Source organism: Eumetopias jubatus, unplaced genomic scaffold (assembly GCF_037043125.1).
Source record: "Eumetopias jubatus isolate StellerSeaLion01/CBP00866 unplaced genomic scaffold, mEumJub1_p1.0 scaffold_2, whole genome shotgun sequence".
NCBI lineage: Eukaryota > Metazoa > Chordata > Mammalia > Carnivora > Otariidae > Eumetopias > Eumetopias jubatus.
Genome location: NW_028274808.1, coordinates 53199915 through 53224290, shown reverse-complemented (window position 1 = coordinate 53224290; position 24376 = coordinate 53199915). Strand labels below are relative to the sequence as shown.

The 24376-nt window shown below is 44.4% G+C and overlaps 1 protein-coding gene across 5 annotated transcripts in view; it reads right to left on the bottom strand.

The window, feature by feature from the left end:
* Positions 1 to 422: 422 nt before the first annotated feature.
* Positions 423 to 24376, bottom strand: part of FDFT1 (farnesyl-diphosphate farnesyltransferase 1) — a 35834-nt gene continuing 11880 nt past the window's right edge. For 2 of the 5 annotated variants that reach the window (XM_028114296.2, XM_028114295.2), the window contains 5 exons: positions 20341 to 20469; positions 16729 to 16920; positions 12024 to 12200; positions 10382 to 10534; positions 423 to 4236 (listed from right to left, as the gene is read on the bottom strand). In XM_028114296.2, coding sequence (XP_027970097.1) covers positions 4015 to 4236; positions 10382 to 10534; positions 12024 to 12200; positions 16729 to 16920; positions 20341 to 20469 — 873 coding nt within the window. In that variant the 3' untranslated portion in view covers positions 423 to 4014. The remainder of the gene's footprint in view (positions 4237 to 10381; positions 10535 to 12023; positions 12201 to 16728; positions 16921 to 20340; positions 20470 to 24376) is intronic. The other 3 variants (XM_028114298.2, XM_028114299.2, XR_003610986.2) reach the window with 2 other exon arrangements.

Sequence of the window (24376 nt, the reverse complement as noted above, 5' to 3'; positions counted from 1 at the left end):
TCCTAGTGGAGGGCTGGGTCGCCCTGGTCGCCGCCGGATGTTGGGACGGGGAGGAAGCAGCCTTCGTGTCCTAGTCTGAGTTCCCTCTGTGTCTGGGTCACGTTGCCGGTTAAGAACTGTTGCTTTGCATAGTCCCGGTTAAGAATCCCAAGCAGCGAAGTACACCAGTGTTGGAGGGAACAGGAAACGAGAAGAACTGCCCCCATCCCACTGGCCCTGTCAGTACCTGACTTCTTTCCCAGCTGTGGGCTGGACTAGGTCTAGAAGCATGGGAAGTTTGACTTCCAATGGGAACTAGAAGTTAGGGATCAGAAAGTGCCTCATCAGATAAGCTCTTAAACACCTGCTGAATATGGAAAGGAAAATTTGTGAAAGCCAGAATTAAATGAAAACCTTAAAAATCTGTGACACCTGACATAATATTTAAGTGTTTAACAAAGGTTACCAAAGCCAAACTTTATTCTTCAAATTTCATTTGGAAGACATTCATAACCTCAGTGTAGTTCTGACAAATTCGACCTGCCCCCACACGGAATCAGATGATGCCATGTCCATCCTGTGCTCATCCTGTGCCCACCCCGCACCCACCCGCAGCTCCGCGCTCAGCTGGGAAGCCGGCGGAGATGCAATACAGCAAGGACCCAGATGAACTGCAGGGCATCTGCACGCTTGGCTTAAGGAGTCTGTTAGAAAACAAAACCAGACATGTTTATTTAGGGTTGGGATCAATGTCAATACTTAAATAAACCTCAAATTACCTCATTGATCACCCTGTCACTCAGTTCAACAAGTGGTATGCTTCTCTCAGGTGCCTGTCCGAACAAGGTAATCAATGGAAGGGACCGTGCCTTTTTGCTCATTACCCAGAGGAGGGTGTAGGTTTAGTTTAGACTCAGATGTCTGCGCACATAGTTGAACCTTTTCCACTCTTAAAATGCGTCAGATAGCTATGCTTCAGACCAAAAGCATGGCCATCACCTGGCAGCAGCTTGTTAGAAATGCGGGATTTGGGCCAGAGCTATGAATCTGCCCTTGCAATTTAACAAGACTCCTGCTGATTCATATGTTCATTAGAATTTGAAAAATAAGGCCTTAGAGCAGCGGTTCTCAAACTGGGCTCCTGACCAGCAGCATGTGTATCACCTGAGAACTTAAAGATGCCAGTTTGGGGGGTACTCCCCAAGACCTGAGAGACAAATGGTCCTAGCAATCTGGGACCTTCAGGCAATTCAGATGCTAAAGTTTGAGAACCATGGCTTTGGAGCTTTGCTTCCCAAACTGCTAAGATTAATTAACAAATGGCTAGCCACCCCTCCTTCCCCCACACACATGTGCACACCAGCCCCAGGGAAAGGGTTCCAACAGAATGGGGCTTCCAGGTAATTGCTCCAAGCACTTTCCCAAAAGGAGATGGGTGTGCATGTGTGCAGGTGTATCTGGAGCTCCAGAAGCTCCCGGAGTGTGGAGATCAGACTCTTGCTTCTGTCTGTTGTAAGGGAGTTCTTTAAATTTAAAGCCCTAGATTCAGATGGGTCAGATATTCCTCTGAGGAAAAGCTCAAATATTTCCCTGTAAGTAGAACTCAAGTAGACCTTAGGCCAGAGATCCTATACCTCTGATTAGTGTGGAGCAGAGGGTGGGGTTGCCAGATTCAACAAAAACAAAGGATGTTGTGGCACCTGGGTGGCCCAGATGGTTAAGCATCTGCCTTCGGCTCAGGTCATGATCTCGGGGTCCTGGGATCCAGCCCCACATCGGGCTCCTGGCTCAGCAGGGAGTCTGCTTCTCCCTCTCCCTCTCCCCCTCCTCATGCTCTCTCTCTCTGTGTGTCTCAAATGAATAAATAAAATCTTTCAAAGAACAAAAACAAAGGATGTTCAATCAGATTTGAATTTCAGAGCAAGTAATTTTTTAGTAGAAATAAGTCCTGTGCAATATTTGGGACATGATTATACTAAAACAAAACAAAACTAGTGTGTCAAATTCTAGTTTAACTGGGCATCCTATATTTTATCTGGCAATTTTAATAGAGAAATATATTTAGAAGGAAAATGATCTTCCAAAGCACTCAGGAGTGGGCACAAGAGCTAAGACTTTGCACGAGTCCGTGATAGTAAAAGTCACATAACTTTATGGCCGGGAGGGGCCTAGGAGATCTTCTAAACCATACAGAAGCTCAGAAAGTCCCGCAGGTCATGACTGAGCCAGGAAAGAAACCTTCCAGTACACCCACCCCAGACCACGATTTCCACCAGGTTGTTCTCTGTCCTACATGGGTTGTAGCAGAACTCATCCGGCATTTCAACACACAAATTTCTAACAACCCACCTTGGAATCTTAAACCAAGTTCTGATGCTTAAATTACTAGGAAAATTCCTGGGGAACCTGGCTCAGAGCTGTACCCCATGCGGCAAACGCCTGGCTTCAGCGTGGTGACAAGTTTGTCCAGGACCGACCCTCAGATGAACCAATTCACCACAGCTTCCAGGGACCGAAACTAGGCCACTGTGTTCGGTGGCAGCCGGGGACATGAAGGGACAGCAGTGTGAGTACGTGTGTAACAATGCGAGACCAGCACTCCTGCTGGTTTTGGAAAACCCTCAGCTTCAATGATTACATCACCGCACACAAAGAACTGCAGCGGAAGAGCAGGCTATATACACCGAGGGTATGAATGGCTTCTAGAAAGTACTTTCATGCCCCACAACCGTGATTCCTCAGCTTGAGGGGCTTTTTCAAACACCCTCCAAGAGGGGCCGTGTCCTCCCCGGCCCAGGCCTAGATTTGCAGTAAGGTCCTGGGTGAGTGTGCCTCACACCCCCGGCCTGTGCGGGGCTCAAGGCAGACAGTGATGCTAGAAGGAGGAGGCTAAATGCTCTTCGGCTTTCCAGCCCATCACCTGAAAACACACGTTGCCTTTCTTGAGGCTTCCATGTATAAACTGGTGATTTAAAAAAAAAAAAGAAACAAAAGACAAAAAAAACCCACAAAAATCCTGGACATGGTAACATTTCTGCATGCGGCTAAGAGTCGGCCAAGGGGGACAGCAGGCTGGTAGAGGGAGTGTAGGTCCCAAGCTGGCCAGGGAGGCGAGGCTACCGCAGGCTCGCAGGCTCGTTTCCAGCAGGCACAGCCGTGCAGGGCCCAGGCAGCTGGGTCCTTCTTCTTGGTCCTGCTCTGGCTGGCTCTGCGGGGGCCGCAGACGGCCATCAGTCCCTCCATCACTGACTCCATTCTTGCGTTCCTATTTGCCGTGCTCATCCAGGCTTTCAAATGAGCTGCCCTCCACAGATGCAAAGTAACTCAGTTCATTATAAACACATCTTTATATATGATGTCTTCTTAAAAAGTCAGCCTTAACTGGAGGCCAGTCTTCCACGATGGGACCCAAAGCAATCCCGCAGTTTCTTTCTGAAAGCTAACCTCCTTTTAAACCAGGAAGCGATTCCAGAACCCCCAGAAGTCAGTCCTTAGCCTTCATGGGCAGAAGACAGTCTGCACTCTTAGGAAACCTAGGGCTGTTGCCTAGACCTACAAACACGGACGTCTACTACATTCAAATCAACTGAATAAAACAAAATGATGAGAAAAACGGGAACCCAACGGAGAAAATTCACTTCACTTTGTACAAGGACATGTATTCCAAGGTTGCTTCAAATTAAATACATTTAATTAGAATTCTAGTCAAGATTCACACTAAGTAAGACCTCTCGGCAGCCCCACATGCCACCATGTCCCCTGACCTGCAGTGAGCGGCCCTCTGCTGTTGGCCATGGCGCGCAGTCGTGAGCACCACCCGCGAGGGCCTGCCTGCCGAGGGTGAGGTAGCCTTCCCTTGTATTCTTAGCTTCTTGACCACATGTCACAGTTTCTAAAAGTCTCAAGTCCACAGAGTTCTTTCAGGGATTAAAGCGGGAGGGAAAAAAGGGGGGGGGGGGGTACCAATATCCTTTTTCTTGAAGAAAAGGCCAGCCCATTTCAGGGTGAACTTGAGCTTCCAGACCAATATCCCAGTCAGTGCTCTCCGGTCTGAACATAGTCTTCTGTGACCTGGGACAGGGTGCTCAGGTACTGCCAGCTCAGGGCAGCCAAGAGCACGACAAATGACAGGTAAATAGGGGAGTAGTGACTTCGGGAGATCAGCTGACAATTGGGAAGATTCTGTGTCCTGATGGTGTAGATGATCTGCCTTGTTTTACCAGAAGATGGGTCTGAGCTGGGGATTCTATGATAAATCTGTTAAAGAAAGGAGAAAATTTTAAGTGCCACTTGGTGAGTCCTAGAAAATTTATAAACACCTTCTGTGTTTACTTCTTACAGTAACCCTACACAGGGAGGTATCTCATGTCCCTCTTCCCAATAAGCAAACAGGCTCAGAGAACACGAAAGGAATAACCCAAAGTCACCCCACTGATAAGGCAGGATTGTCCACGGAGGCTTGTATCGTCCCACAGCCTGACCTAGGGGGCACCAGGGCATCCCTGCCCCCAGGGAGCCAGCCACCCAGGTCCTCTCCGGTCTGTGCCTCCCAGCGCCGGGCACAGAGGGGGAGCCTGGGAACGTCGGCAGAGTCTGACCGCGCTGGAGCAGCGCAACACGCTGCAGGGGAAAGGCTACTGAAAAGGCAGGGCAAACACAGCCAGACAAGATGGAATCTGTGGTGTGGACCACAGGCTGGATGAAGAAAGGCGAGAGCAGAAGCTGGGAGCCGGAGAGTAGTCCTCCTAGAACCCTCTTGGAGCCTCTGCCCCTCCCGCCCCCTCCACAAACCTCCAAAGCATTTGCTGAACCCAGGCCTCCCGTCCACGCTTCCAACACAGCTACGGGCGAGACCCTCGATGCCTCTCACCTGAGCTATGACCAGCCTCCAAACTGAGCTCCTGACTCTACTGAACCCTGAAGTCCACTCACCTGCTTGCCACACTGTCCCCAAATAAACCGAAAACCTCTGCTTGACACCCCCCCCCCACTGGCTCCCTATGGGTTGCCGAGTTAAGGTCTGAGCTCGGTGCTGTGGAGCACAAGGGCACCCGTGACCTGGGGCCACTGAACCTTTCCAGCTTCACCTGCTGCTGCCCGCCTGTCTTTTCTCACCACTGGAACAACTCGACTGTTGTCTTACATGTGGATTGTTCTGCACGCTTCTGTTCCCCTCTTCGCTCACACTATTCCCCACTCCTGGAATGCCTGTCACACTCCTTCACCTGGCTAACTCTTGCCCGTTGCCCAAGTCTTAATTTAGATATTAGGTCTTCTAGAAAACCTGCCTTGAACCCCCAGGTTGGGCCACGTGCCCCTCTCCTGCACATAACACCTCCCTTATCACTTTAACACTGAATTCAGCTATTTCTGTGGGTCTCCCTGGACTGCAAGTCTCAAAGGCACCACATCTTCCTCATCTTTCTGCCTCCAGCCCAGCTCTGTGCCCGGCACGCAAATGGTCACTGACTCAAACTGACAGAGTAGCTAAGAGATGACGGAGGTGGGAAGTGACAAGGATCTGAGCCAAGACGGAGGCAAAGAGGAGGAAGACGACAGAGCAGGCATATTTTTAAATAATTTTTTCCCAAAATTTTCATTATATAATGGGTACTTTTTTCCATAGACATACATCATATTCTTGCCACCCTCCCACCTCCCCACCAAAAGGGCAGAGCTGCACTTTAGTATAGCAAGAAAATAAAAGAATATGGCTACAGGGGCGCCTGGCTGGCTCAGTCGGGAGAGCATGTGACTCTTGATCTTGGGGTCATGAGTTCAGGCCCCGCAATGGGCAAAGAGCTCAATTAAAAAAAAAAAAAATATATATATATATATATATGTGCGCCTACCGAAATACGCTAATGATATCTAATATCTAATATTATGCTACCAAGAATAGCTTTAGAGAGAACAACAGAAGCAGGGATGAAACTGTAATTTCCTCTACTTTCTTTTAAAAACCATTTAGATGATGGAGTTATGCTTATAAAAACAAGCAATGCAGGGGCACCTGGGTGGCTCCGTCGGTTAAGCATCTGACTCTTGATTTCGGCTCAGGTCATGATCCCAGGGTCTTGGGATCAAGCCCCACATCAGGCTCCCTGCTCGGTGGGGAGCCTGCTTCTCCCTCTCCTGTTCCCCCTGCCTGTGCTCTCTCTCTCTGTGTCAAATAAATAAATAAAATCTTAAAAAAAAAAAAATGAATGACTATATTCTATATAGTGGATAAATATATGACTACATTGTGCATATAAAATTATACACAATTTTATTTTTAAAATAGGTTATAAATAGATTATACTGCGATTTGACTTTTTTCACCCACATAATTTTTTATGGACATTTCTTAATGCCAGAACCTAGAAAATGACGTCATTCTGTTTTTAAACACAAGCCACATAATGTGAATGTACTATAATTTAATCAATTCCTTCCCAATGAGGACTGAGGACAAAATGTCACAATAAGCACCTCTGCACATTTTCTGGCTAATTTTGCATGTAAAGTCCTAGAATTGCTTGGTCAGAGGGTAATGCGTGCAAAATTCTGACAAGTAGGAAAGTTTATAGGTGGAACCGGTGGGACACAGAGATGCCTACGGATCAGGGTTAGGGGATAAAGGAGGAGCCTGGGTCCGGATTCCTTGATCAGGCGAATGGTAATGTCATTAAGCAAAAAAAAAAAAAAAAAAAAAAAGTTTCTGACCAAGTCCTGAGCTGGACTAATCAAGTCAGGAGTGATGAGCATGTGGTGGAGAAAGAAGCCGGGCCATCAAAGAGAATACCAGAAAGCTGTTGTGCAGTGAGAAGAAATGAAAACCAAGACAGAACTCCGGGAAATATCAGTATAGGAGCCAGAAGGGCAGAGGAGTCGGCAGGTAAGAGGTTAAACTGGAGGCAAGCGTCACAGAAGCCTAGAGGGGAAAAGGCTTTCAAGGTGAGAAAGCCAGTGTCAAATAATACAGTGGGATCAGGGAGAACGCTTTTTTTTTTTTAAAGATTTATTTATTTATTTATTTGAGAGGGAGAATGAGATAGAGAGAGAGAGAACATGAGAGGGGGGAGGGTCAGAGAGAGAAGCAGACTCCCCGCTGAGCAGGGAGCCCGATGTGGGACTCTATCCCGGGACTCTCGGGTCATGACCGGAGAATGCTTTAAAAACTGGTCATTAAAGGGTCATCCGAGCACTTCAGTAAGCACAGTTCTCATAACAAGGTAGGAACAAAAGCTGGCTAGCGTGAGGTGGGTTGAGAAAAAAATGAGAATAAATAACATGAAGTACATGTATCTTTCGAGAAGCTTAAGTGGCGGGGTGCGGGGGGAGTAGGCAGAAAGGAGCAAAGTCAAGCCAGAGTTATATTTTGACTTTCTGAAGCTTTCTGAAGCTAGTGGCCCGAGCGCACATACAGACTAGAGGAGTGACAGGGGGAGGAGAGGGCTTTGGAGGAAGAGGCGGCAGATCTCGAGGGGGCAACGGTGGGGGCGGTGGGCGCAGGAGTGTGTACACACAGCGCTTAGGCTCACACCTGGGAGGCGGACACAGAGGAGCGAAGCAGGTTCACAACACAACATCCTGCACTTCCTCACATGGGGAAAAGGCGGCAGCAGCTGAGGAGAGGGTGGGATAACAGCAGTGCTTTCCAGCCTTTCTGTCCACAGCTGATCACCTGGGGGGCTTGGTAAAGGCAGATTCTGATGCAGTGGGTTCGAGCTGGCGTGAGACTCCAGCAAGCGTCCAGGGGCCCCAGATGCTGCTGATCCGAGGACCACACTTGTGAGTTGTGAGCACAAGAAGGGCTTGAAGGGCAGGACGATGCCCTAGACGAACCACAGCACAGGGTGAACCCGGAAGCTGCGCCAGCTTCAAAAAGCTTGCCCTCACCAAGGAATGAGCATTGGCAGAGAAGAATAATAATAGTTTCTGGCTGTTTGCCGGAGCATTTGTTTCTGCCCCAAAATAGCTGGTGGAGCTTCTCGCCAGCTGACAGGTATCCAGACTGGTTTGAAGCTGAGGCTGCTCCAGATGACGCAGGACACTGAGGAGCAGTGCCCAGCTACTCAGCAAGGTTCAGCAGTCACTCTGACTCTTCCACTAAACACTAGAGCTGCAGGAGGAAAGCCTGCAAGTCCCCTGCAAAGGCATTATGGTTACCACCAGTTAGGCCCAGAGACCCGACAGAATAAATGTGTCTTCCTGTCTCCCTGCAAAGGACAGACTTGATCAGTGAGGAGAAGTAGGATTCAGTGTTAATAATTGGACAGCAGCAAAGAGCCAGACAACTGGGGGCACCTGGGTGGCTCAGTCGGTGAAGCATCTGCCTTCGGCTCAGGTCCCGATCCAGCTGGGATCGAGCCCCATATAAGGCTCCCTGCTCAGCGGGGAGTCAGCTTCTCCCTCTGCCCCTCCCCCTCACTCATGCACTCTCTCTCTCTCAAAATCCTAAAAAAAAAAAAACCAAAAACCCAGACAACTTGTGGACTTGATACAAAAAGGTTTCACTTGAAATTTCATTCATGCTGACATCAAAGCCATTATTACATTTTATTCCTTCAGACTTGGAAGTCTTCAGAGATTTTTCTCAATCAAATCAACTCAAGTATTAACATCTCCCCCCCGCAATTACCTTGAGTAGCTTGAAACAACTGATGCCTTAAATCAGGGGTCTGCAAATGTTCTTAAAGGGCCAGAAAAATATTTTCAGCTTTGTGGGCCACTCAACTGTTGCAGCCTCTCAACTCAACTGAAATCTTCTCTGACTTACATACTACATTATATAAAATGGAGGAAAAGTGCCTAATACGGTACTACTTAGTTTGGAAAGGGTACTCCAAAACCCCTTAGAATTGTAGTGAACAGCGCAGGCTCTGAAGTCAGCCAGATCTGGGTCCAAATTATGGCTCCAGCTCAAGTTTCCTTGATATTAACAGTACCCACCTATTCTGTTCCTCTGCCAGGCACACAGCAAGCTCAAAGGAAGTGCTGGTGACACGGTGAACCAGACTGTCCCAAGTCTCATCAGTAGCAGTTTTTTGGTCAATGGCTGAATGAACACTGTATCTAGTCACCAAAGAATTTTAGGATTTTTAAAAAAAATTTGGTCTTTTTTTTTTAAGATTTTATTGATTTATTTGAGAGAAGGAGAGCATGCACGGTGGGGGGGTGCGGGAGCAGAGGGAGAAGCAGGCTCCCCACTGAGCAGGGAGCCCGACGTGGGACTCGATCCCAGAACCCTGGGATCATGACCTGAGCTGAAGGCAGCTGCTTAACCGACTGAGCCACCCAGGGTCTCTTCTCTTATGTCTTCTATAGGTGCCTCTGGTAGAAATGCAGAGGTCCAAAGCTTGTCAGATAGAAGACAGGGAGGAACTCCAAGGAGAACGTGCAACAGGCAATAGAAATCAGAGGAAATCACTGTTTGGCAGAATTCTGTTTAGGGGAAACCACTATTACACATCACATCCCTGTGAAGGTGTAACCGGAGGACGGGAAGGAGGCAGAAAATTATTGACAACAATAGTTCTCTCTGGGAGGGAGGAAGGAAGAAGGTCTTTCATGTTTCATGTGTTTCTGTAGTAGTTCAATCTTCAGTAAGAATCTAAGGATCTCAGGGCCTCCACTAACCAGAAGGCAGCAGCCACCCCCCTCGCCAGTGTGAGCATCACAAAAAATATCTCCAGACATTGCCAAATGTCCGCTGGTGGGGGCGGTGGGGGGAGGCGCAAAAGCCCCTTCAATTAAGAACCACCACTCTGGGGCCTAGTGATTAGTTTCAGCCTCTAACAGAAAGTTTTTTGAACCTAGTCATAGATTATATCTCCACAGTAGGAGATCTGACTTGAACAAGTATGTTTTGTTTTATAGGGTAGTTCTGGCGTTTGAAATGAGATTTGCATTAGAAAATTGAGAAATCATTGCGACTTGATGATTTTCCTTTGCTGGAATTCCCTACTGTGGTTTCTCAGTTGAGGCCTATGACGTAATGGAAAGTACTGGATTGGGTGACAGGCAACCTGGCCTGGGGTCTGAGATCCACTCGGTCAGATACTGTGTTAGCATGCACAAGCCTCGGCTTCACTCTCCTCACCCATGAAATCAAGAAGCCTGGGCTGGCCTCTACCATCATCTTCTGCCTCAAAAAACCTCATCCTCCTTAGGGGCTTCCACCCTAGAGGCTCGCTGCATTTATACCCTCCCACCGGGGTGCCATGCGGCTCTGATCGATCAGCAATCTGTGCACACACTGTTTCCTAATAAAGGACACCAACTCCTGTCTCTTTATACCATAACACAGTGAGTTGTTAGGACCATCTAATATCCAAATATGAACTGTTTAAACAGTGACATTATTTAAATCCTAAAAATAGCTACAGATTCTCCAGGTAGTGAAATAAGAACCCACCTCTTCCATGTACTGGTAGATTATAGCTTTGACCGCCGGCATATTGGTGGCGTCCATCATTAGAGTTACTGCTTGCCCTTTTCGGATCTTCACTACGCCTTTGAACACCTGCTGATTATTATAACAGGCAGCCAGAGTGGCAATGGCCATCACCTTCAGATATAAGGAGGGAGAGAGAAAAAGAAAAAAAAAAAACACTAATTTATTTCATTTCATGAAAAAAAGAAATGGCATGCTAAACATCACCATTTTGAAAAGGTGAAAAAAAGTTCTGTAGATTAAGAAAGTGACAAAGGGCTAAGATGGAACTAACCAAGAAAAAAATCACCATGAAGAAAGCATGTCAAAACTTGGACCTTTCCCACTCCTTGCTTCTCCAACAATACATAGAATCAAGTGCTCTTTGTGTCTTAAATGATTCTTTCGTGTGACCACGAAAGTTCCTTTTTATTTGGAAAAAATAAGTCCATTAAGTCCATACATCATTTTCTATGCTAGAGTAATGAGTTAGAGAGCCAAAAAATGTACTCAAAATATTATCTACTGGGGCACCTGGGTGGCTCCTTCGTTAAGTGTCTGCCTTCGGCTTGGGTCATGATCCCAGGGTCCTGGGATCGAGCCCCGCCTGCATCAGGCTCCCTGCTCGGTGGGAAGGCTGCCTCTTCCCTCTCCCACTCACCCTGCTTGTGTTCCCTCGCTCACTATCTCTCTATCAAATAAATAAAATCTTTAAAAAAAAATCTACAAATAATTTTCTATTGTCCCTACAACAAACGTAACTATTATACATGAAAAAATAGCATGAAGGGGTGGGGGACAAATGAGAAGGGGGGATAGTTCCCATGCTCAATGGCAAATTACTTCTAAGATAAATGGGAACCTAAATCAAGCATGCAGAATTTAGTTCCAAAAACCACTCAAGATTGGTCATTAAAAGAAAAAATCAAGGGGCGCCTGGGTGGCTCAGTCGGTTAAGCATCTACCTTTGGCTCAGGTCATGATCCCACGGTCCTGGGATCAAGCCCTGTGTCGGGCTCCACGCTCAGCGGGGAGTCTCCCTCTTCCCTCTGCCCCTCCCCCTGCTCGTGCTCGCTCTCTCTCTCTCTCAAATAAATAAAAATCTTTAAAAAAAAAATCAAGTTTCCAAATCAGTTAAATCCTATGACTTTCATGCATTTGAGTTAAAAACTGAAATAATTGGCAAAGGCATTTAAAAAAGTGTAAGCTCCTAGAGGACTGAGGGGCTAGGTCCATAGGATCAGGTTGTGTTATCCTGAGTCTGGGAAACGGACAGCAAAAACTAAGCGCTTAAGTAAGAGTCTGTAATGATAAACCTTCACCTACATTTTACCCAGCATTCCCCCCAAATCTAAGCCAAAGCCCTAGATTTAATTGTGAGGCTAAGGATCTAAGGAGGCTGAGCTGGGTATGGTGGTTGTGGGGTTGAGGGGAGATGTAGTGAAACACTGCCTGCCTCCCCCCCAGCAAAAGAAAATAGACCAGAGTCATTTTTTAAAAGGAACCATATTCCTGAATACAGCAAACCAAAATAGTAAATGCATTCTCTCCACCCCCATCACCACAACCACGCCGCTCCTTTTAGCTTCCACCCCTCATATACAAGAAGAGCTCCATTGCATACCTGTGGAATAGCGCAGAAGTTAAACACACTTTGGTTTCTAAGTCTTGAAAGGTAAGTGATGACATCTGGGATGTGGTGTAGTGCGTTGGTTATAAGTTCGTTCAGGCACTTCACAGCCAAGTCAATATTCTGTGGTTTAGCAAAATCGCCCAACTTCTTAACATATTTGCTCCAAACCTTAAAAAATAAGTTAGCACGTGCATAAGGGAAGAATGTACAAGCAATAGGAAAGAATCTTTGTGAATAAGAACTATGATCTACAGTGAAGTTTTTCTTAGCTGCGGACTCCTCTTTCATCAAGATCAAGTCTGTTTTAAGCTCCACGCAGTGGCTATTTATGATGACCAGTCTGGGTCTGATCACAACCTAGGAGTCACTTAAGTATTTGGGAAATTGTCCCTTAGGGACACATAGTACAGCATGTACTAAGCAATACTTTGATGACTCCCATTATTCCAGAAGGCATTAGTCTCCTCCTGAAAAATATAACCAGATAGATACAAAATCAGCCACAACAGTACTGCAAGCTAAATGTTAAGCATTCTGAAGATGGTCAGGCCTCAAAGTAAATCACGATTAACATGGCATTCCCAATTCTAATAAGAATGCTGCTGAACAAGTGTACTGAGGGAAAATGAGCTGAGTCTATACTATGAGAACATTACCTCCTTGGATCTTAGTAACTCAAAAGCGAAATAACATCTTCAACTGCAACAGTGGGATTGATTTGACAATTTTTAATGATATTATTTAAAGGAGTCTCTGAAGCTAGCAAAGAACTTACTTTCATTTTTGGTCACTCTGAAGCTTCCCAAAGAATAATGCTTATTGTCACTCTATACACTCCCCCGAACACATGACTGGCCACCACCACTTCCATTTTTACAAAATCCCAAATTCCTGCTAAGAGATGCAGAAACGATGATAAAATTAGGACATCACCTTTCGGCATCTCCAGTGATAAGAGATCTAGGCAGTGACCACCAAGGAAAACAAAAAGAAACCCGTAACTTATAAGGAAAAGAAAGTTATCCTTAGATTTTCAACAGCCGGTCTGTAAAGCAGAAGAATATGGGATACTCAAAAATGTGAGCTAAAAATTTTGTATCTAGAAAAACTAACTTTCAAACATCAAAGCCACAAATTGTTATCAATCTGTATAAACATGGGGAGTTATTATTCTCATGGGTCTCTCCTATCTATCAGCGTGCGAGCTCCAGACAGCCAAAATGACTGGAGACATAATATAAAGACTGGTGAGGAGCTTAAACTAAGACTAAGTAAGGAGGAAAGGGAGATATTACAGTGGCAATGGCTATCTAATCTGACGATTCAGAAATAAATACAATCACAAAAAATTGGGAATTAGTATAGCATATGCAAAAAATGTCTTCAATTTTGGTGGTAGTTGAGTATCATTATTCAGAGACTGCAGGATCTGTAATGAGGGGAAAAAAAAGCAAATGAGTAATCATGGTATATACTCATTCTAGCATCTCTGATTTCCCTGAGAAGTATGAATCTCGATAAGGAAGAAATGAAGTAGAAATGTAATACAGAGGAGATTATGTAACCATCCTACGGTCCTGAGTTTGAACTGGAAATATCAATATAAACTTACAAGGTATTTGAGCTTTACAACTAAACACACACATACAGTGACTATCCCAAGAGCAGTGAACTGTCCCTAGTGAGCAAGTGCAGTGTTGGGTACTATTTCCCATTAGCCCAGGTGTCCTGGACGGGCTTCTTAAGAGCTGGAGGAGTCCAGAGCTCAGGCAAGAAATGTACAAAATGGGCTTAGAACATCTTCACATACCAAATGGCAAGAAAGCTATCAAAGACTATTAAGGGTCCCCCTCATGAGGACTCAGGAGCCAACCTGAACCTCTTCTTGTAGTGAGAAAAATTACAACAGATTAAACCCAATCAGATATGAGGTTTTTTAAAAGATTTTATCTATCTATCTATCTATCTATCTATCTATCTATCTATCTATCAGAGAAAGAGAAAGGAGAGAGAGCACAAGCAGGGGGAGCAGCGGGCAGAGGGAGAAGCAGGCTCCCCGCTGAGCAAGAAGCCGGATGCGGGACTTGATCCCCAATAAATTAGCAGAACTAGGCATGAAGCCTAATGACTGCTAACATCAAAAGTGGGCCAAGATCAGATGTTTTGTGCCTCTTGGTAAGAGAACACACCATCTTTCAAGAGGCACATGCTCATTTTTAGATTTAAACACATTTGGTGTGTTTTAACCCACTGCAGTCTTTATTCTTTTTGATACTCAAATTGTTCCATATGTGGTCAGTGAAAACGCCTTTGAACTGGATCCTGTACCTTTTTCTGCTGTACTTTTTACTTTGATAACTCCCTTATTTCCTGGCGTGACAGCGTATCCCAAGCTTATTTTGTATATTTCCTGCCCCACTATTCTGTGTGGTGGGAAATGGTATTAAAAGACCAAACTGGAACACACCAGCGGTACACATTTCTACTGGTTTGTTTCTTTACCTCTTGGTAGAGAGAGCTAAACATTTTTTTTTTTTAAGAGAATCTGTATCAGGAGTTCATACTGATATTTCCAATTCAGTTTAGGATTATGGGAGTTTGGCTTAACTTTATTAATATTTTTATATTCGTACCTTTTATTTTAGAGTGAAAATCTTGGTTCCTAGGCTGATACGAACACAACTGCCTATTTGCTATGTTACAGAGTTTCTATAATAGTTTCAGTATTTCAGTAACAATATTATTCACAGTATAATTACTGAAAACATTTTATTACGTTGAGTTTACACTGCTGTGCACGCACCTTGCTTTTTTTCACTTAATAATATAACCTGGAGATCACTCCCTAGTTTATTTCTTTTTGTGCTCCACCAAGTGAATATACCATAGTTCAATCAGTCCTGTATAGATGGACATCTCAGTTGTTTATAAACTGTAACTATTAGAAACAAAGCTGCCTCAAGAAGCTCCCATATTATTCACTTGCCAAGCTGCCCGTGCTCAGGGCTGTTTGCACTAGGACACACTTTCACCAGCCACACACAGTGCCTATGTCCCCAGTCTTGCTTGGCGATTACCAAACATGATTTTTGCCAATCCGACCCCAGAAATAGTCTCTCAGGGTTCTTTTCTCTCATTTTTGGTTAAGTTATTTGAACCTACATTTAGTAAGCACCCTGGCCAAAGTTTATCTCATTTTATCCACACCACTATTCTGTGGTCTACCAGCTATTCAATATTACAGAAGAGGGAAGTGAACCGTGGGCAGATCTGCAGAGCTGGTGCACATGACCCACGCTGGGAGGACGCGCCTGGGTGAGAGACAGTGTGGTAACAGGGGGCAGGCCCCAGCTGAGACCCAGAGACCGAGGCGGCCCTTTCAGGTGGCCACTGACTCACTGCGGGTCCTCACACAAACACCTGCGCTTCGCTGAGCCTTGGTGTCCAAGGAAAGGTGGTCAAGAGCTCTTTGGCAACCCTGCCTGCACAGGAGGCACCTGGGAAGCTTGGCAAAGTAGGATGTCTCAGCCCAGGGTTGTTTTAATGTGAAGTTTTCTTATTAGGAGTGAGATTGATCATCTTCTCAGCTGTTTAAGGATCTTTCTTTCAAAAACAAAAAAAAAATCTTTCTTTCCATGAACAATCTGTTCTTATCTCTTTGCCCGGTTTTCTAAAAGTAGCTGGTCTTAACTTTTAGCAGTTTTTGTATTGGGGATATGAGCCTCATATCTGCGGTGTAAGTCGCAAATATTTCCCCTACTTTGTCACCTGCCTTTTATTCACTTTAAAAGCACTTGGTTGGGGCGCCTGGGTGGCTCAGTCAGTTAAGCATCTGACTTCAGCTCAGGTCATGATTTCAGGGTCAAGGGATCAAGCCCCACATGGGGCTCCCTGCTTAGTGGGGAGTCTGCTTCTTCCTCTGCCCCTAGCCCTGCTTGTGCCCTCTCCCTAATAAAATCTTTAAATTTTAGAAAATAAAAAAATTAAAAGCACTTTGTTTTAGGAAACCATTTTATGGGAAGAAATAGGCAAATGCTATAGTAAAATCAGGAAATAGTCCTAAGATTTTCTAGCTTTCCTTCTGAATAAAACCAATGTCCAAGCCTTTGCTTTGCTTATCCGTTTTTTTAAAATTAAGTCAAAGATGAACTCTTGTCTCTTATAATGAACATCCTACAGTTTTTGCCTCTCTAGCATCTTCCTCCTTCCCGCCACAGAATCCTTCTGTTTTGGTGGTGGGGGGTAGTAAATCTATTCTGTGTGTGTTGGGAAGATATAATCCAGGTGTGGCTCGACTACTCGGCCCTCTGGCTACGGTAACTGATCATGGGTTGGGCACAGGATCCACACCCCACCAACTGGTCTCCCTAAGAACTTCTTTGTTAAGCTAGCAGGTTGTGAGTCATGAGTTGTTATATCCACCACTCGGAGAAAGCCTATCTAAGGGAAAGAAAGAACACGGACAGAGTCTCTGTGTGAGTGTGTGTGTGTATGACTATACATAGTCTGAAGCCCTGGATTTAGCCAGTCTACTCTGAAGCCAACTAAATCCTAACCTGTTTTATACATTCTCTTACATTGTCTAAGGTAGTTTGATTGATATTTCTATCACTTACAACCAAAAGATTTGTTTTGTTTTGTTTTGTTTTGAGGAAGTATTTAAAATTATTTTTCCCAAATCCCCTGCATCTGTTACCTCTTGAGGCCAAAACTCTCTTCCTTCTCGCTGGTCTTCCAGATAATCACGAATGATGTTTGTTTTCTGCAGAAACAGGCCCATAGAATTGGCACACTCTACGTCTTCACCAACTAAGGGGTCTTCTAACTCTGAGGCTGAGAATAGACGGGAAAGGCCAATTCCCACCAGCCCGGCGACATAGTGACAGTACTGTAAGAAATAACGAAGTATTTACTAATATGGAAACACCCAAGATCATTAGCTACAAAAAAACCCCCAAAACAAAACTCCAAAACAGGTTCCAAACAGAATGTACAAGATCTCATTTTGATTAAAAAACGCAAACATGTACACAAATATACACTATGTACATGTAAGGAAAAAAGAACATCCAAGAAGGGTGTGCACAAAAGACTTAACCAAAGTGACCTCTGATCTCTGGCTGGTGTGATGGTTTAATTCTTTCACCTGAGTTTTCCGTATTTCTACTGTGGACATGCACTACTCCTAGAATAAAAGGTCATTGAAAAAATAAACTAGTATAGTAAGCTTTCTGATATCTAAAATTGAGAGTGAAGGCAATGAGGGAATAAGGAATATTCTAATAGAAACTAGAATAGTAAGTGGAGTTTAGTCTTGAAGACACTTCAAGATCTTGCAGTGTCTCAAAATCTTCATTACCTAGAAGAACAAAGTACCACAGTCTGTTCTTGCCACTGCTTTTAAGCACTCTGCGTATTCAGTCCTCACCGACACTTTATGAGGCATGTATCATTACTATCACCATTTTACAGATGTGCAAACCGGGGCCGACAGAGGGGTCAGTCAACTAATTGCCCAAGATCACTCATCTGGAAGTCAGAGGCCAGGGACTCAAAGCCAGGTAGTCTGGCTTACGAGGCAGGCTCTAACAACTTTGCTGAAACTTCCTCTTCTCAAAAGAGATCTTGGTAAACATCATTCTCGATTGTCAATGCATTTTTTTCCTGTAAAAGTGGTTTGTCAAAGCTATCCTCTCCTGAAAAGAGTATTCCAAGACAACTTAATGCAATACTCTTATGAAATGAATGTCCATTACACAATTTAAGAAGTGGAGAGCAGTTAAAGAAGGTACACTCTGGAAGGGACATCAGGAAGGGTAAAAGTTCGGGAAAGACCAAAGGAGGGCCCCTGGTTGAAAGTAACACACAGCCAGACTAATCAAAGGGCACAATGAAATGGCAAAGAGAAAGCACTTGAAATATGGTCTAAGAAAGAATCTGGGAAAGAGTAAAGATATGCTAAAATATTTGGGGCACCTGGGTGGCTCTGTCGTTAAGCGTCTGCCTTTGGCTCAGGTCATGATCCCGGGGTCCTGGGATCGAGCCCCACATCAGGGCTCCGTGCTCCGTGGGAAGCCTGCTTCTCCCTCTCCCACTCCCCCTGCTTGTGTTCCCTCTCTCGCTGTGTCTCTCTTTGTCAAATAAATAGTAAGATCTTTTAAAAAAAAAAAACAAAAAAAAAAAGAACAAAAGATATGCTAAAATAGAGAAATGAGCTGTGGACAACTACAAGAAATTTAAAAAGAATTACTAGAAACTAAAAAACATCAGTATGTCCTTAGCACTGCCCAAGGAAAAGTAGATTTTCAGATAATAGTTCTTTGCATAGAAATATTCCTAGAATGGAAGTAGTCCTCTTCCTCCAAAGTTGAAGGGGGGGGCGGGGAATCACTAAAAGTACTGACTTTCATCTAATCAGAGCTTGTACTCAACAAGCTATCGTTGGGTCTCCTGAATAGGTCTGCATGGCAGAAAAGGGAGTCACCATGCAGCTAACCAGTGCTGATTCTTGTCCAGGAGTTTCAACTTTTAACTTTAAATTCATAAATGTACAATCCCAGCAGCAGCCTCACTCATGCCGAGTGGGAGCGCATTAGCCAGCAGCCCCCAAGATGATGCCAGCAAGTTTTAGGAACTGAAGGGTTAAGAGGCCAGACTTTGAACCTACACTCCCTCAAGGAGTATGTATACAGTCGCTTCTCTCCTGAGATCCTAATGTGAACACTATTAAGGATAAAAAAATACACACGTAGTCCAGATGTTTAAAAGGTCTTTGCTTCCACGGGGGTGATGAAGAAGTCCCACAAACATCATTCCTATGGAAAATAGGCAAGACCCCTCCTCCTTCCTAGCCCGTATTTTGGTGTTGTCTAGTCCCCACTGTCAATTAGGTCACTTTGTCTAGATAGGCACTTTCTCCCTGCCACCCAACTCCTCCCCTGACCAGTATCCTACACAGCTGCTGCTCAGGAAAAACTCGGGCCAAATAAAAGCCCAGTATAATTTTATCTGCCACATCATCTGCTCTCATTGCCCTTCCCAGCTCCTCTGTCTCCCGAGGAGGCCAATCTTGTCCACGTGAGGTCTCCCAGTGCCAGTCCTCACACGTATTCGTTTCTAACCACCAGATGAACTGGGGGAGGGAGGTCGAGAAACTCGGAACTTCTCCTACTGTGTTAATTCTGTAAGGAGCTGATGGGAAAGGAAGAAGTAAGGCATTGGAAAGGTACTCACTCCTCAGCACAACACACCCATGATCCTAAGCTAGTACCTCTGGATTCTCATAAACTTGGAAAGGAAACACACATACAATTTACAGTTTAAGTGATACCTACTTCCTGTCAACAAACGGGGTCAAGCTCGTACGGAGTTTAAAAGTCATCTTGTGCTAACATGGAACTGCAGATTGATTCAGATACTAAGGTGTGTCCACAAAACACACATACTCAGTGATGGAAGAAAGTAAATAACAAAAAACACATTTTTAAGATTTGAAAACCTCGAATATCTCTGTATTACATGGAGTAACTTAGCCATTTCTCTAAAATTTCACAGCAAGTCAGAGACATTTTTAGAAGTTTAATGTGTGGGGCACCTGGGTGGCTCAGTCGTTAAGCGTCTGCCTTCGGCTTAGGTCGTGATCTCAGGGTCCTGGGATCAAGCCCCGCATCGGGCTCCCTGCTCCACGGAGTGGGAAGTCTGCTTCTCCCTCTCCCACTCCCCCTGCTTGCGTTCCCTCTCTTGCTGTGTCTCTCTCTGGCAAATAAATAAATAAAATCTTTTTTTTTTTAAAGACTTTATTTATTTATTTGACACAGAGAGAGAGAGAGAGTGAGAGAGAGAGAGAGATAGATCACAAGCAGGGGGAGCAGCAGGCAGAGGGAGAGGGAGAAGCAGGCTCCCCGCAGAGCAAAGAGCCCGATGCGGGGCTCGATGCAGGGCTCGATCCCAGGACTCTGGAATCATGACCTGAGCTGAAGGCAGCCGCTTAACCAACTGAGCCACCCAGGCGCCCCAATAAATAAAATCTGAAAAAAAAGAAGCAGCAGCTTAATGTGTGTAACCTCTGGGACAGGTTATATTCACTTTGGCCTGACTTAATGGTAAATGCCCTAGGGCACGGATTATTTCAAATATTCAATTATAAGCCCCTTTATTGTTTATGATGAGACATTCAAGCTACACAGGTGGGTTATAAAATCAGAAAACGTGGAACTGGCAGACAACTTTTTCCTCACTCTGAACTTCACAGTGCGTACTGCCACCTGTTCTATGCACCCCACACCAATGCTACTTTGTAAACACTGACCTTGTCCCACTCCTGTTCAGATGTTACATGTTTATCCAAAAACTCCGCCATCCCAACTCCCATTTTCCGGCAAATGTCAACAATCACTGTTTGATATTTCTCAGCCAAATTTCTAAACTCAAGGGAGATCTGAAATGGAAATCACGAAAAAGGGAAAATATGAAATACGTATTTACACCGGGAACCAACATGGTACCTACAGATCATAAAACAAAGCAATAGCAGAACTCATTAAGACTCCCAAATGATTCATCTATAAGCCTAACATCTAGGTTGTACTAGTTTTCTACATATTGCATAATAAGCTCAGAAATGTTATAATTGCTAAAATAGAAGGGTCTAAAAATGCTAAAGTTTCTAGACTCAAAAGAAAATCAAAGTCTCACTCTACACTCATCTTTCCAATAGATAATAAATGAGGTGCTTCTACATAAAGTGGACATAAATGTAAGAATTTTAGGAAGAATGCCCCATTTCAGACAAACCTCATGATAGGGAAGACTCATTCCTGCAAACGTGTATCAAGCACTTCCTACATAGCAAGCTTTGTTCTAGGCACTGGGGATACACAGCCTGGAAAGGAGCAGACACTTAGCCCCTGTACAGTTTACATTCTACTAAGGAGATCAGCCAACCCGTTTTCTGTCATCAATTCCCAGATTTCTATCAGGAAGTTATAGTGTCTCCCCTACTATAAGGCTATATATTTTAATTCCTTAAAACAGCTCAATTTAGCTCAATCAGAGGCATGCTACCCAATATTTTCTTTTCATAGCCCAACCTCTAATGTAGAAATTGTACTGATGGTTTTTAAATTCACTGCTTTTGCACAAACATCCTATTTAAGTTTAAAGAAGTATCTCTAGATGATCAAATAAGAGTACAGAAACACCACGAAATTTCTTTAAATGCTACAAATATTAATAAAGCCAACACATAATACTGAAAACAAGTGGGAGGCATACTTGGTCTACATTTACAGAATGGCTAGAAAAGCTTCCTCAGGAAACGCCTCTATTTAAGGACCTGAGGGCAAACCAGCTGGCTGCACAGCACCACAGGGATTCAGAAGCCTAAGGTTTCTTAGGCTTCTCAATATCAACTGTGAAACTCCCCCCAAATCCATAAAATCAATCCAATCTTTCCAGAATGCTATTCTTTCCAGAACAGCTGTTCCAAGACAAAGCCAAAAAGTCATTCCTATTGGGGACTGAAACACATGAGTGACTCTACCAAAGGGTATTTGAATCCCTGAATCTCCCTAGGACCCCATTCTTTCAACAGACCCTGGACTAGGTCATTTTATTTATGAGAGCAAAGCCCGGTCTCACATACTCTGTAGGAGCGACAACAAGCTTTGCCGAGTGAAACGAGTCATAAGGACTTTTTACTATCCATCCAGGCAATTCTGTTTGACAACTACAGTAGATTTGTAGGTCCTGCAGTCACTCTCCGGTGACTCAAGTACACAAAGGAAGGATATCGTGGTGAATCCACTAGTATAATGGAGGAGGACCAAATACCAAGTAGGGGTCCAAGGGTAGCACGACACTTCCATTCACCTACAAAGAAAAATTCCCTATAAACTTTAGGATGTTATGATCAGAACACTGGGTAATTCTACCTTCTTCACTTATATGTGGAATTCTGTTTTTAACCGATTTTTTTTTCTGGAAAAACCAACAGTTTTATTGTCTTTAACCAATTTTTAAAAGAGCAGTAAAGTATGTCAGTGATTAAATGTTAAAACTACATTACCATAAAATAATACAAATATTGAATGAACATTGAAATATATTTCATAACTACTTCATAGCTCAATAAATGTATGTTATTATTGCTATTAGCATTTAAAAATAACCCTATGCCATTCCTTAAGTTGTGTTTGGGGTGGATCTGGAAGACTACTAGTTTCCCCTAGTACCAGGCGAAAAAGATATACTCTAATCTAATCCATAATATACAGTGAAAGTTCCAGAAAGTCTGGCTTCAAATGATACCAACTAATGGCCACTAAAGCATAAAACACGAGGTTCAATCTCAATGCACACACACTGGGGAGGGGCTCACTTGGTGAGAACACGCTGTCTGGGCTTAAGCCTGAAGTCTGTGGGGCCTGGGACAAGAGCACAAATGGAGGCCCACATACCATACTGGCTCAAAATCTTGAAATTATCAGTCACACTAGTAACTTGTTAAACAGTATGTGCTATTCTCCTGCTTTTACGAAGACACCTTAACCACAACCTGAAGGACTCAGGTGTGAATTTAAATTTTCCTCAGGGCTTGTTCCAAAAAATGCAGCAGGGCAGAGACTGCTGAGCCCCAGCTCCCGGCCTGCACCCTGGCCTTCCCACTCCCGGCTCTGTCTGGCCCCAGAAGGCCTAGGGGCAGGGTCACTGGTGCATGATTCACCCTGGAGAAGACAGGCCAGAGGCAACAGACTGCCAACCCGGAAAGGGAGCTCAGGGAATTGAGGGCAGGGAATTCCACAGACCCGGAACATAGTCTAGAAGGGGAGCTGCATAAGCTCTGGGCAGGCACACTCCCATGGCCCTGGGGACCCCTCACCCCTTTGAGTGGGGCCCTGTAAAGTGAGGGGCGGGCCCTTCTTACCTCAGTCTAAGAGCAGTACTATGTGAGTGAGGCCAAGTTATCTGTTCTGCCTTAGGGCCTCGCCCGAAACTGACGGTACACCTAACCCAAGGAGACGGTTTACCCTTCAAACTGGGCATCTTGTCTCAAGGAGATGCTGGGATTGATCAGCATGTGCACAAAGCATTCCCAACGAAAATAAGACACTATGACTTTCCATATATTCCTATCTCAATCGGAACAACAGGCTGAACGGACCTCCCATTCAAGGTTGCATCCTCACGAAACACATAGCTTCAGATGTTTCACATTAAGGACATAAAGGGTTAGCAACAGCAAAACAGTAATGCCTGGCCTGTGCCCTCTGATCCCTTCTACTCTGCCAGGGCGAGTCTCTGCTCTTAGGAGGGGAGTGTCTGCGTTCACCCTACTCCCCAACACAGGAAAAGATCGACTGAATGTTGAAATTTGCTTGAACAAACTGTTGTTTTTCCATTGGAATGCACTATTTATAAAGAAGACTTTTGGTTTTCTAAACATATTGAAATATTATCCAAACATCTACTAGCTATATCCCCCCCCAATTATTCTGACATTCACACATTTTTATATTCTTTCATTTCTGCTGAGTGGATAGGGCTGCCTTGATTTTTCAAATACCTACAACACTTATCCCACAATGACTAGAAATTATTTTTTATGAATCTACTCAGTTTGAAAATAGTTTGGAAGGGTTTTTTGGTTTTGGAGGCTCTAGCTAGAATATACCTTTTTTAAGTGAGAATACACATCAGTTATAAATTGCTATGGGACCCTGTTTGTAGCACTTCCTCCTGTGTTGGCAGTTTCACAAGCTCATCAGTGAATGGCCACCGATTTCCAGGCAGAGGAAACCCAGCCTCTGGTCACGTGACAGGTGTCCTAGGCGAGCCAGATCACTGGTCCCTGCTCTAGGTGAGTGCTCTCATTCCCTACCTATTCTTCACGGGTTCTTCTTCCTTCTTCCTCTGTTCTATCACATTGTCCTGTATCAGCTCCACCTATTTACTCCTCACAGATTTTTTCTTTTGGTTTGAACTTTATTGTCTTTTATTTTTGTCTTTGACAGCAAAGACACAATCTCAGTAATCTGAAATAGCCCTTGCTCCAAAGGAGTCTCTCACTCTTTTGTATTGGGTGGATTCCTCCCCTCCCCACTCAGGAATATAGATCTGTCTCAGTAGCAACAGCCACACGAGGACTATTCTTCCCCCCCAATTCTGGCAACTGTGTACAAAAAGAAGGGCTTCTTTGGTCTGTTAGAGAACATGAGACTTCACTAAATCAACCTTTTATTTATGAGGTATGAAAGCAGCAGTTATTTGTGTGATAAGACATGCAAATTCCAGAAAAGTAAGACCTAGTCACATATATAACATAACCTTGTCAATGTTTTAAAACT